Source organism: Danio rerio, chromosome 13, assembly GCF_052040795.2.
Source record: "Danio rerio strain M-AB ecotype USA chromosome 13, GRCz13ab, whole genome shotgun sequence".
NCBI lineage: Eukaryota > Metazoa > Chordata > Actinopteri > Cypriniformes > Danionidae > Danio > Danio rerio.
In genome coordinates this window covers 18,474,286-18,487,058 of record NC_141033.1, presented here as the reverse complement: position 1 = coordinate 18,487,058, position 12,773 = coordinate 18,474,286, and the positions used below count along the sequence as shown (strand labels likewise).

General features: G+C 32.7%; 1 protein-coding gene across 33 annotated transcripts in view; it reads right to left on the bottom strand.

Annotated features, from left to right (window-relative positions):
- The window catches only part of kcnma1a (potassium large conductance calcium-activated channel, subfamily M, alpha member 1a), a 368,217-nt gene that overhangs the window by 125,603 nt on the left and 229,841 nt on the right, over positions 1-12,773 (bottom strand). For all 33 annotated transcript variants that reach the window (XM_087278365.1, XM_087278370.1, XM_087278341.1 and 30 more), the window contains exons 6-8: positions 6,683-6,758; positions 4,491-4,566; positions 3,918-4,088 (exon numbers count right to left, since the gene is read on the bottom strand). Coding sequence is in view for 31 of the 33 variants with exons in the window: in XM_087278341.1 (XP_087134467.1) it covers positions 3,918-4,088; positions 4,491-4,566; positions 6,683-6,758 (323 nt within the window). In the remaining 2 variants the exon portion in view is untranslated. The remainder of the gene's footprint in view (positions 1-3,917; positions 4,089-4,490; positions 4,567-6,682; positions 6,759-12,773) is intronic.

The following is a 12,773-nucleotide window of genomic DNA, read 5'->3' as shown; positions in this document are numbered from 1 at the left end:
GGTAAACCTTGAAGCTGGTTATCGTCCCATGCCTATTTTTGAATTTAAATAATTTCCATAAACTATTACTCTTTCTTTTTTCATGAAAGAAGTTCAGAAGGACATCATACTCACAAAAAATATTTAAAGAAAAAAAAGATATATACGATATAAAGATATCAAATATATACGTTCACTAGTTACCAAATGCATTCTGGATCACACAGTATATTCAGATTCTATTCAGATATTTTTACATAAGCAATTTACATAACAATGAAGTGTATCATAATCCTATGCAAACAAAAGTGGTACGAAAAATACTCCTGATTCTCTATAATTCTGCTAATTTATCAAAATATCCCTTCATTTTAAAGGATTTTTTTAATTATATATATTTTTAGACTTTACATTTAATGATTTAATAGTTGTTTGACTGAAATAACTGTTTTCAGACTGACAGTAAATAATAATAATAATAATAATAATAATAATAAGTACACTGTAAAACCCAACAGTCAACTTTATCAAATGAAATGAGTGTAGTTAACTCAAAATTTAATGAAAGTTATCTCTACTCATCAAAGAGTTTTGAACTCAGGTAAGGTAATAAGTTAATAAAATACCTCATTACTTCAACTTAAATGGAGTATGTCCACAGTACTTATATAAGTAAGTTTTTTTTTTTTTTTTACTCAAAAGGTTTGTAGCAATCGGTTTCCTTAAATGGTTTAAGTTGCCTTAACCTGAAGGGTTTAAAGTTGGTTTGAGTTTATTGAGGCCTCTAAAGCTTTTGATAGGGTTAATCATCAAAAGCTTTTTATTAAATTAAAACAAAGAGGAATATATTTATAGTATTTTAAGAACTTTAACTTATTGGTACTAATCAAAGTATGTGGATTAAGTAGGGCAATTCTGTATCAGATAAATTTAAAGTCTGTAATGTAGTATGACACGAAGGTTTCCTTTCACTTGCTCTTTGTAATGTTTACATGAACGAGTTGTCTGAGGAATTTAGTGACTGTAGGGCTGGATGTGTGCTTGGTCATGCTATAATAAATCATTAGCTGATCTTTTCCACTAGTAGTTCTGGCTTTCAGCAACTGCTTAATATTTGTGCAGATTATGGAGCGAGATATGATGTGCAATATTATTCAAAAAGAGTGACGTGTAGAGCCACATAACAAAGACATATGATTTGTCCAGATTTTTATTTGTCAGGGCAAGTTTTAAATGTTAGTAAAATTGTTAAATATTTAAGACATGTCATTACTGAAGATATGAATGATGATAATGATATTGTATGTATAGGGAACATCGAAAGTTATATGCTCAAGCAAACATGCTGGTGAGAAAGTTTTATTTGTGTTCAGAGCAGGTAAAGGTAAAGCTCTTTAGAACTTATTGCAGTCCTTTATACACAGCTCCCTTGTGGTATAATTAAAAAAAGGGGTCTTCATAAGCTGCAGGTTGCATGTAATGATTGTATGAGGATTCTTCTTAAAAAAATGTTTAAAAAAAAATTAGATTGTGTAGTGCAAGTGAATTATTCTGTAGGTTAAAAGTTTGATAATTTTTGCTTTGATGAGAAATTTGATCTATAAGTTTCTATCCAAAAGAATTCTCAGAATAGTATTTTAATGTTGTTAATAAACCCTGCGTTTACTAAGGCGTGTTATCAGTCAAATTTTTCATGAAATATTGACATCACTCTCTTTTTTAATGTATATTGTGTGGTTTGTATTTTGTTTTGTCTTTTTGTACTACTGAACCTTGTCTGGAAAAAAGAATATATGAAGAGTTGCAAAACCCTAAAAATCCATCAGACCTCTTTTTATTTTTTTTTTATTTTTTTATTTTTTTTTAGTAAATAAGCATTTTCTATCAGGGTCCTCTGATTAGGTTCAGAAGTTTAATTTTATATATAATGATAAGGTTATTAGCTAGTAAATAAAGTAACTTTTTCTTCAAAAATGCCAGTTTATACAATACTTTGGTTTTTCACAAAGTAGATTTTCTTTTGCGTCTAAACCAGCTAAATCCACTTCTGCTTTTTTTTTTTTTTTGCAAAAACCTCTAAATCCACCTATTGCGTTAAGACAGTGTACTTAGTAGAAACATAACTAAAGATGCAATAAGAAATGATTAAACCAAACATAAAACACCTAAAATTTAAATATATAAATCTGTCAAGTGGCAGTTCATTCCGCTGTGGTAAACCAAGGAGTAAGCAGAAGAAAAAAGAATTAATGAAACCTGTCAAGTGCATTAATCAATAACATTAAAACTGACATTAATTAAATCTTTACAATCTGTTGTCATTTCTGATATTTGGAATTTAGATTTAATGTAAGTAGAACAATGTAAACATTGTAAACTAAGCTTGTTAGATTCATATAATGTAGTGTAAAAACATTGCGAACATCAATATCTTTGCATTGTGTATAAAAGCTTCTTAGGCCTATAGGTAATATGAAGTAATATTAATAATGTATAGTTGTATACACATTTATTTTTTTAAATAGCTTACTTTAGCAAATAAAACACAAGGTAGGCTGTGTAGGATTTCTCTCAGACATTTTAGAAGCTGTCATTCATTTATTCACACCATACTCAAGGTCTTTGTCTCATTTTCATCTTTTGTTTATCCTCATAGCATCCATGTGGAGTAAAAGAACAGCATCTTAACTGTATCTTTTGTAAAAATAGAGTAAGGTAGGATATGTTTTCATTTGCCATTCACTAACAGTCTGACAGGCTCATCCAATACATCAAACTCTATACTTTAAAATCTAAAGCAAAAGCTTGATAAAACAGTCTCCTTATAACAGCCGGCATATCAGCGTGCCATTACATTGAAAACATATGATTCGATTTGCACCTTCTGATTGGTTTTCGTGACACATCAGCTTTTACTGTCAAATGCAAGTGGCATTTAGAGGCTTTTGTTTGTTTGCAAAGTTATTTTTGAATGTGTCGACGTTGCGTTTTGATGACTTAAAGCTAAAATATTTGTTGAACATACAACTTGCCTAAAGCATTTGCTTAATGTCATTATCTTATTTTTGGTGGAAGTGGCATTTAGAGGCTTTTGCATCTGAACCCTTTATATATACACATTAATGCATTTTATACTATTCATCATAACAAATGATCTACATTACAATAAATAATATTATATATTTTCTATTAACAAACTAGACTACAGAAATTTTAATAATACAGTTTTAAACTGAACTGAGACTCTAAACAATCAAATCATTTTATGTACCTTAAATAGTACAAATAGATGTTCTTACTCCTATTATTTTGATGATTTAATATTTTTTTTTTAAAGTGGAGTAAATTACCTTATTATTAACTGCACTATTTAATAAACAGCTTAATATAATATCAATTAGCTTAACATATTTTTGGTTAAAATGACTGCTATAAAAGTGTTTGTGGCTGCTGTTGCTATGGTGTCGCTCAAGCAGGACTATGGGCCATCTGCCTGCCACTGTGTTTGTTGGAATTCGGGGAGGGAGACAGAAGGATGGGATCTCCTGAAACCGCAAAACTGTTTTAAGAGAATAGCAACAACATTATCGTCAAAATACATTTCTACATAAAACATAATAAGTGGTATTGTCATACATCATCTACAAGATTTAACACATTTATACATTTCATCTTAAACTGGGCTGCAATGGTCGAACAGGGTGATGGATCTTAACGGCAGGGACATTACAAAGACAGCGGACATATACAATATGGTAAAAACAGAGTTAGCATTTGGGCTAATGTGAAGATTGTGGAAAGATGACAACACAGGATTGTTTTTTTTATTATACATATATATTTGTATTTTTTTTACTATATGGAAATTGGAGCGAGGCATTTGCATGGGGAGTGCAGGAGGGGTGCATGAGTGCCAACAAGAGGAAAAGTGATTTTACCAGACCACCGAGAATGAAGAAGACCATGAAAAGGCGTCCAAGAGTGGTTCTTGCATAGACGTCCCCATATCCCACCGTGGACATGGTGACCATTAATAAGTACACACATTCCCAATATGAGAGCGGTTGAGAGTTTTGGAAGTTTTCCCATGGATCCCCTGAGTTTTCCACCTGCGGAGAGTGAAAAAGGCTGTTACACACAAATCCAAACACAATGCTCTACAGCCATCTAACGTCCATACAGAAAATCACAAGGATGAGTTGTGAGAGGAACCAAACTGAGGATTTAGAGGCAATCAGAGTTTCTGCTACCATCTAGTGGCACAGATGCCCTCTGGCACATCCTGATAAAAACTAAACAAAACCAAAACAACACACACAAGATATACAACAAAAACACCCAACCTTTAGATGAACTACAACACAAACCACATACGGCACAAAGGGACAGACGTGTGCTTTTTCCTCCCACGAATCTGCACGTGCACTCCTTTCTTTGTGAGTTTCTCCGGGGTCATGGAGAGAAAGAGAGAGAGAGAATGGGGGGGGACGTGTGTGTGTTTTTTCACTCACCAGATGAATGAATCCTGCAGCAGTGAGCCATGTGCTTATGAAGATGGAACACAGGTTCACCAGCTTGATGGAATTACTGTGAGAGACGAGAGTTACATCACACCTCTCAAAGTGAAACGCATCACACTGACGTACAGATCAGTCAGTCATCTACTGAGGCCAACACACACACGAGCGGGCCGCTTCCAGCCACACCGTTGCTCGCTGGGGTGAACACACAGGTTATCAGCAAATCATCAAGAAGAGGAAGACCGGCGCATGTCTGAACGTTCACACTGCTGCTTTCTACTAGTGATCGGTGCTACAAGTTTTTCATGTTTAAATGAACATTATTAGAACGACTAGTAAAGTTTAACAGACCTCCTGAAGACAGTCTAAACTAGTTTGTGTGAGGGAGATAGCTGTCTAGATGATTAGATTACTTAATCTATGAATCATGTAGTCAATTTGTATTAAGGGTATATTTGGAGTACATAAAAATTGTTGTTGGTTATAAAAATCATTAAAAATCACTGAAATAAATAATTATATTAAATGCTAAACTGTATATGAACAGTTATTTTCTAGTGCAAAAACATTTTACAATGTTGCAATTTGTACATATTTTTTTATTAAATAAATGCAGCTTTCTTGAGCCGGATAAGCTTATTTTAAAGTCCTACTGACCCCAAAGTTTTGATCGGTAGTGTATGTTAAAGTAAATTCAATTATAATTACATATTTGTTGACGATTAAAAAAAATTTCAGCTGTAAACTATATAGGGAACTCTGTTACTTTCACATTGGTATATCTTCATGGCTACAGTTCAGAAAATGTCCAATTAAATTTAAGACTTATTAAATTTAATTGCTAGTTTTAGATACAAGTATGCAAACAGGGAGTTTTTACACTTCAAATAAAAACTAACTGTAAAACTATGTAGTGAAGGGAGTGAATTTTCCCATGGATGGAGAAACACATCCTTTTTGTGTTTAGTGTTAGAAAAACTGGAATAATATGTGTGTGATTGCTTTTTCTGTATGTCAAATTATTTGTTTCCTCAGGACCTATCCAGTCAGGCCAGAGGTCATAGAGACCTCAAGTTATTTGCCATTTTATGTGTTAAATCTTTTAAAGTTAATTCCTTTGTAAGTTGCCAGTTTGGATGTAGATTGAACCAGTTTTGATAAGACGGCTGAGAATACACTCAGCATTGAGTATCAAACAGACTCTTCTTTGTGTGTATGTGTACTATTCCTTTATGGATTATTTCACAGGTCTGGGGTCAGCTCTAAACAGCCTAGTCTGATGTTTGTAGAGATTTTAAGATATTGTTCAGAACTGTATGCACACACATGTGGATTTTTTATTAGTCTGTGTTTTAAATAATCAGGTTAAAACACCTATATGTACTGTATGATGCAGTTAATGACATTATGTGATAGTGTAATTGTTACTATTTAAAAAAAAGATAACTAGTCTCAAACATCCCTAAAGTCTCTACTTGACTTTGGTTATCCATTACGTCACTGTGTTTTGTGTAAATAGGAAGTCAAGTCTGTCACATCATCAACACTCTCTGTCGCTCACGTCACCTCAAATCACCACTCACGCTGAAAACGAATGACTTCCGGTCACTACAAATCACCGTCAATGTGAGCATCCCTACTTCAGCAGCCAATGAGAGAAAACAGAGTGGTGGAAATGTTACGTCGTGTTGACAGTTGTGTCAGTTCGGTGTGATATACCTGAGCAATTTCCTCCAATTGGAAAAAAAAAAAAAAAAGAAAAACAAGATGGCAGCTAAAATAAATGAAATGTCCAGCAGTTTTACAACCACTGAGTTGGGTGCTGACTGCTTTTTCCCCCACTACCTTTCTGATTCATTGACATATTTACGAAATAGCAGTGAGGTGTCAGGAGGCGCTCATCTGTCATGTGTGTGACAGCCTGCTGGAGGAGGAATCAATCAGAGGCCTGTCTGCTTCACACTCCTGCATTCATCAGGCCTGTTCTCTTACCTACAGCACACTAAATGCACACATTGCGGGATTAAAGTCAAACATTCTGCTCAGCTACGAGCCCTGCAGACTTCTGGTTCAAAACCACAGACCCAAGCAAAAAAAAAAAAAAAGCTGTAGAGACCGCGTGTGTGTGGATGCCAGCCAAGTGGAGCTTTAGAAACTGAGAGTGAGTATGCTTTCGGCCTTACCTTGTTTTTAAGATATTCAAAAACTGTAAAATTTCTGAGAACTGTATCAATCTCAAGGCTCTTAGAAACCTCAGACCTGAAAGAGAAGAGAAAAGAAGACGAGAATAATTCAAATAGAAATTTCCAGATTACTGCATATTGGATTCTACATTATACTGCTTAAAGAGGCACAAATACTTGCTAACTCTAAAATACCATTGGTATCAACATCTTTCATTTAATATACATATACACTGTTCACATAACATATTTCAGATGTTCTTTAAGAGAAAGGGCTTTATTGGTATAAAAAATTCTTAGTAATAACAATAGTGCTGGGCAAAAGTTAATCGCAATAAATTACTTTCTAATTAAAAGTTTGTTTTGTACTGTGTGTACTGTATATATATATATATATATATATATATATATATATATATATATATATATATATATCACACACATGCATGTATATATTTGAGAAACTATTTATATTTAGTAACTTTATATATGCAGAGGTTTTCTTTCCGTTTGCCATGCGGTATCAAATTCCATTAAAACAGAAGTCGAAAGTTAAAAATGACAAAAAATTGCACAAAACTCTGAAGAGCCTGGTGATGTGACATTAATTGTTTTATACTGAAAATTGCCTTCAAGAAGTGCTTCCTTCATCTTATCCATATTTCTTTGCATGTTGAACACACATCGACCACAACAGGAAAAAAAAAACCCTGCAACTGCGTTAATTGCGTTATTAAATATATATGATATAAATTATATATAAATTTTTATATCTATGTAAAGAAATGGTTTTGTATGGTTTTGTTTCTATGTATGTATCACATATACATCATAAAAATATATAATACACAAACATAGATTGTATCAAAACAAACTTTTATTATTGCAATTAATCTTTGCCCAGCTCTAATAAAAACCCTTTGATAAGTCGATAATATTAGTATGTGAAACACTATAATCCATGATAGGGCTGCTTGATATAGGAAAAATCTGATGATGCAATATTTTTCGATTCTGCAATACATTTTGCTATATGAATACATTTTTGAAAAATAATTTGAACAGCTCTATTTGGCACTAATAGCACTATTGTTTTCAGGGGAGTCTAACAGTATTCAGGTACAGAAATTGAATAATGAGTTTTTTGTTTTTGCTTTTTTTTTGTTTTTGTTTTTTTTGCTTTTTCATGTTCCAAGTCCAAATATTAAAAAAAATATTTTAAAAATCTTAGTTTTGTTTCCAACTTAAAAAGAAATAATAATTAGTCTTTAAAATAAGTGTTTAAATAAGAGTTTAAATAGAGTTTTTCCTTAAAACAAGTAAAATTATCTTGTTTTTGCTGTGAAATGTGGACTACTTGACTAGCAACAAGTAATTAATTTTTTTGTTGTTGCATATATACAGTAATTGAATACACAATTCAGACACAACTTTGCGTATCTTGCGATGTGACTATTGCAGATGCGCACATTGCGATATTGATGCTGAAATGATATATCGTGCAGTCCTAATACATTATAATTGACATGATTGGTAATGTATGTATTGTTGCACACATTTTTCAACACAGAGATATTTGGCCAGTGGTTCTCAAACTGTGCAAACTGTGGTACGCATACCACTAGTGTTACGCAGGCATCCTTCTAGTGGTACGTGGTGGAATCACTGAATAATTAAAGTAAAAAAAAAGAACACTTTTAACCCTAAGCGATATGATCAGTAAATTGATTTTAATAGGCTAATTCTTTTGTTTTAATTTAAATTTACTATTGTTTATGTATTCTATCATTTGAAGCTAATCTCCTCCCCATAATTGTAATGGTTGGTGGGGGTGTATCCCGTTTTTTAAATCAAATGTTGACAGGTCACTTGCTTTTCTGACACAAAGCCCACTCTAATGCAGAGTAAGCAGATCTAATTTCTAATGTAAATGTAAATATGTAAACCCAATTCATATATTTTAAAAACAAGTTAATGTTTAGATTTCAAAGATATGCAAATAAGTCATATTTAGATGCCACATATATTTCAAAATTCATCCAAAAATTGTTTATATATGAATATGATGACATATACATTTCCAGTTTTGATGAATAGGCTACTTTATGATAATACTTTACATTTAAATAACAGTTTTCTTTTTACTTTTAGTTAAGCACATTTTAGTTTGAATGTTGACCTTTTATTTAAATTTTACCTGTAAGCATAGTGCAGTGTTAATGTTCAAATTATTTATAATGTTTAAAGTGGCTGATAATAATGAATATTCATAATAATAGTAATTATTCTGCCTTGTTTTTGAACTGTGCAGTGCTGAAGCTGCTTAACTAGGCCTACTACAGTACTGTATTTCAATATTGGTCATTATGGAGGTACCTGGAGAGACAATTTATTTTTGAGGTAGTGCTTGGTGAAAAAAGTTTGAGAAATACTGTATTAGGGAATAGGGTGTTGCTAGACGTGTGGCATGTATGTTTTCTGTTATCATTGCTTTCACAAGTGCAATGTGCAGTGGGTGATTGTCTTCAGAAACATTTTTATTGTGCTGGTTGAAAGTCTCCTTACATTCCAATATTAATGATTTAGGTTAATTATCTAAATGTATTTATAAGTATTTTTATATTTTGCGTAAGGCATAAGACTAAAAATTGTTTTATCCAATTAAAATATCATAATTCATGGTTTTGCTAAGAAGCCCAAAATGTCTGTCAACAAATGTAGATTTGTACATCTGCACAGCCGTCATTTGCACGTCCTCACATGCCACGTTCATGTGCACATGAGAGAGTGACAGGGGTAAAAACAAATGCTGAATCAAAACTTTTTGAAATCCTGAATCAATATTGGAATTATATTGCAATGTTGGTTTAATAGTCACATCATATGGTTCATTTTGGACAATGACAACCTGTGACATGCTCCGTATATTGTTTACATGCTACTTTGAATTTTCGGCCTGAAATAGCATGCAAGCTGGCAAGCTTGTTTTGGGAGCTATGTTTCATGAAATGTGCGCTCCGCTTTAAACTCTGGCTTGTCCAGGAAGACATTTAAATATTTCTTGCATAATGTCTACATATTACATTACTAGAATCAGAATGGTCATTTTTAATTTCAAACTAACTTGAAAATGCAAGATTATGATTTCAAAATCCATAATGACCATTCAGACATCATATAAAACATGTTCTTGCCTTATTTTAAAAGCAATACCACCCATTATGATGATGAATAAATACTTTTCCCCCTCACAATACAGTAACAGGATTTTGTTTCCATTACAGTAATGAGAATTTAGAAAAAGTAATAATATATATGTTTAATCCCCCACCTGTCCTTGATTTCAAATTTAATAAATCATGTGAAATAATCGTTTTTGATGTAATATACTGCTTATGTATTATATGCATATATCTTCAGTATGTATGACAGAGGAGAACGGCTACAGAACACTTGCACCTGGGTGGGTGGGTGGTTTGTGTGTGATGTGGGTGTAGAAATGAGCGCATCAGGAAGCAGATTAGAGAACAGTATCACCTGCTTCAACACACTTCTTACATAAACATTCTTTCTGCTCTGCTTTGAGTCTTACATCCTAGCATTACACTTACAGTACTGACACACAAAACACTATTTTGTTAGATGAAATTGTTGTACCAAATTTGAAGTCTAACAGAAAGAAAGACAAACAGACAGATAGATTTCATTTTTACATAAATATATTTGATATGCACTCATTGCACTGACATTTTGTCAAAAAAGAACAGATGACCTATTTTACCATTAATCGTAGTATTGCAATTTGTATTATTAATTTAATTACAAAAAATATATAATAAGCATTTTCTTTTGTTGTTCTGATGCTCCCTGTAAAGCTTCCTTTGATTGTCACATTGCTTATGACTCCACTTATCAGTTCTACAAGTCCAAAATGTATATATATATATATATGCAGATGAATACTATAAATCGAACTTAGGCTTGTGTATACACTGTTAAAAATGCTGATTTCCACACAATTCCCTTATGTTGTCCCAACATAAATCAATTAACTTAAAGGTTTAGTACAGGGGTCACCAACCTTTATGAAACTGAGTGCTACTTCTTGGGTACCGATTAATGTGGAGGGCTACCAGTTTGATAAACACTTCTCAAATAACAAATTTGCTCAATTTACTTTTAATTATACTTTATGTTTTTGGTAATAATTAATGATATTCATCCATGTGAAGCCACTGATCATGTTAATGATTCTTACAAAAGTTATCAACAATGATTTAACAGGGTAGGAAATACCCTGTATTTAATGTATCAATGTGCAACACTTTATTTTTATATATCTTTGCAAATATTTACATTTTTAAATGATTACTTCTATATTAGATGAAGCTTACTGGTAAGTAGCGCTATAATGAGCTATTTTTAGAACAGGCCTGCGGGAAACACGTGATCCTCGCGGGCTACCTGGTGCCCGCGGGCACCATGTTGGTGCCCCTGGTTTAGTATGTAAGTTTGACACCCAGTGGTTGAACTAGGTATTGCACGTCTGGATCAAAACAAATGCATGCCCAGGTTGCCAGATTAAGGACAGGAGCGAGTGATTTAAACCATGTTCTAAATAAAAGTAACCGCACGCGGTAGAAAGAATATTTTCCATATTAAAAGGAGTTTTTGTCCTGACAAACATCTCAAATTGATATATTAGAATAGGCTTCTATTTCTCACAGGTGAACAACAGAAAACTATGACAATGATCACCTCAAGTAAACCTCATGTGCTTTATTCAGTGTTAAATGTTAACAATGTGAGTTTGACTGCCATTTTACATGACATTTATTGCCAATTACTGAAAGCAGCAGCAAATAGTTCACCTCAGATCTTGAAAATAAAATAAACCACTTGAAACTTTAGAACTAAACACATATAAGTGGTTCAGCATGTACATTTAACGTTATTTAAAGAGGGTTAATATATATTAAATAGATTATAAACCTTACCATGTTGTGAGTGCATATTCTGTGCTTCTGAATGGCTGTATTCAGGTGTCATGTTGTCGTCTGGTGATATTTGGCAAACTGCCCAAATTGCTTATCACTATGTATCTAGTCATAAAGTATCTTGTTAGGACACGCGGTTGCAATGTAGCCTGCTCACCTAATGTTTCTCACCTAAGGAATCTGCTACTGTTCACTTAAGGTCGCATTTTGGTCACAGGCACATGCTTTCAGAGCCTTTCTGAATAAATAAAATACATGGTTTTTCATCAAGGCAACCCTGGGTGCTGAAATTTTACTGGCTGAACTGGCATTAGGCAGGTAAAAATTACCAAAACAAAGCCAGCCTTCCGGCACAGAAAATACATTTTCAAAGCAGAATATCTGACTTCAGCACTGCTTTTCAGATAAACAAGCATGTTCACTTGGCATGCTTCTGAAAAATCTACAAACATATTATGATATTTTTATGCTTTAGAGCAGTCAAAACTTACATAAAGCACCTTTAATAATTGAAAAAAATGTAAGTGATTGAACATAAAACAATTCAGTTGTCTCAAAAAAACAATAGGTAGAATGATAACTAAAACAACTTAAACTACCAGCACTTAACAACTTAAGAAAGCAGCAAAACTTAACTTTTGCAAGCAGCAAAAGTACTTTTTTGAATGTATTTAAAGACAACTGAGAAGAAAAAAAGTTGAACAAGTGTCAGATTCTTAACTCTAAATATCAGATGCCAGAATTCCCACCCTAATTATGACATATAGATGAGGTCTCCACAAAGAAGAGTGCTGCTTCATCAACAAAAATCCCCTGGTTATTCCATTAATTAAGTAAATCAATGATACAAAGCCAATACCTATCATATTATTTTATTTTTGTTTTCTACCATTTTTATATGTTTAAATATGGTAAAGTGCAGATCATTACAGTAAATGACAAATGTCTGAGGGTGGATCCTTATTTGATTAATATTTTGACATTTTATGTTCAGAAATGTAATTTTTTTAGACTTGCATTTTATAGGTATTCGTTATTTAAAAGTTATATAAATTATAAAAAAAAATACTTCTTGTCTCACCATATCCATAATC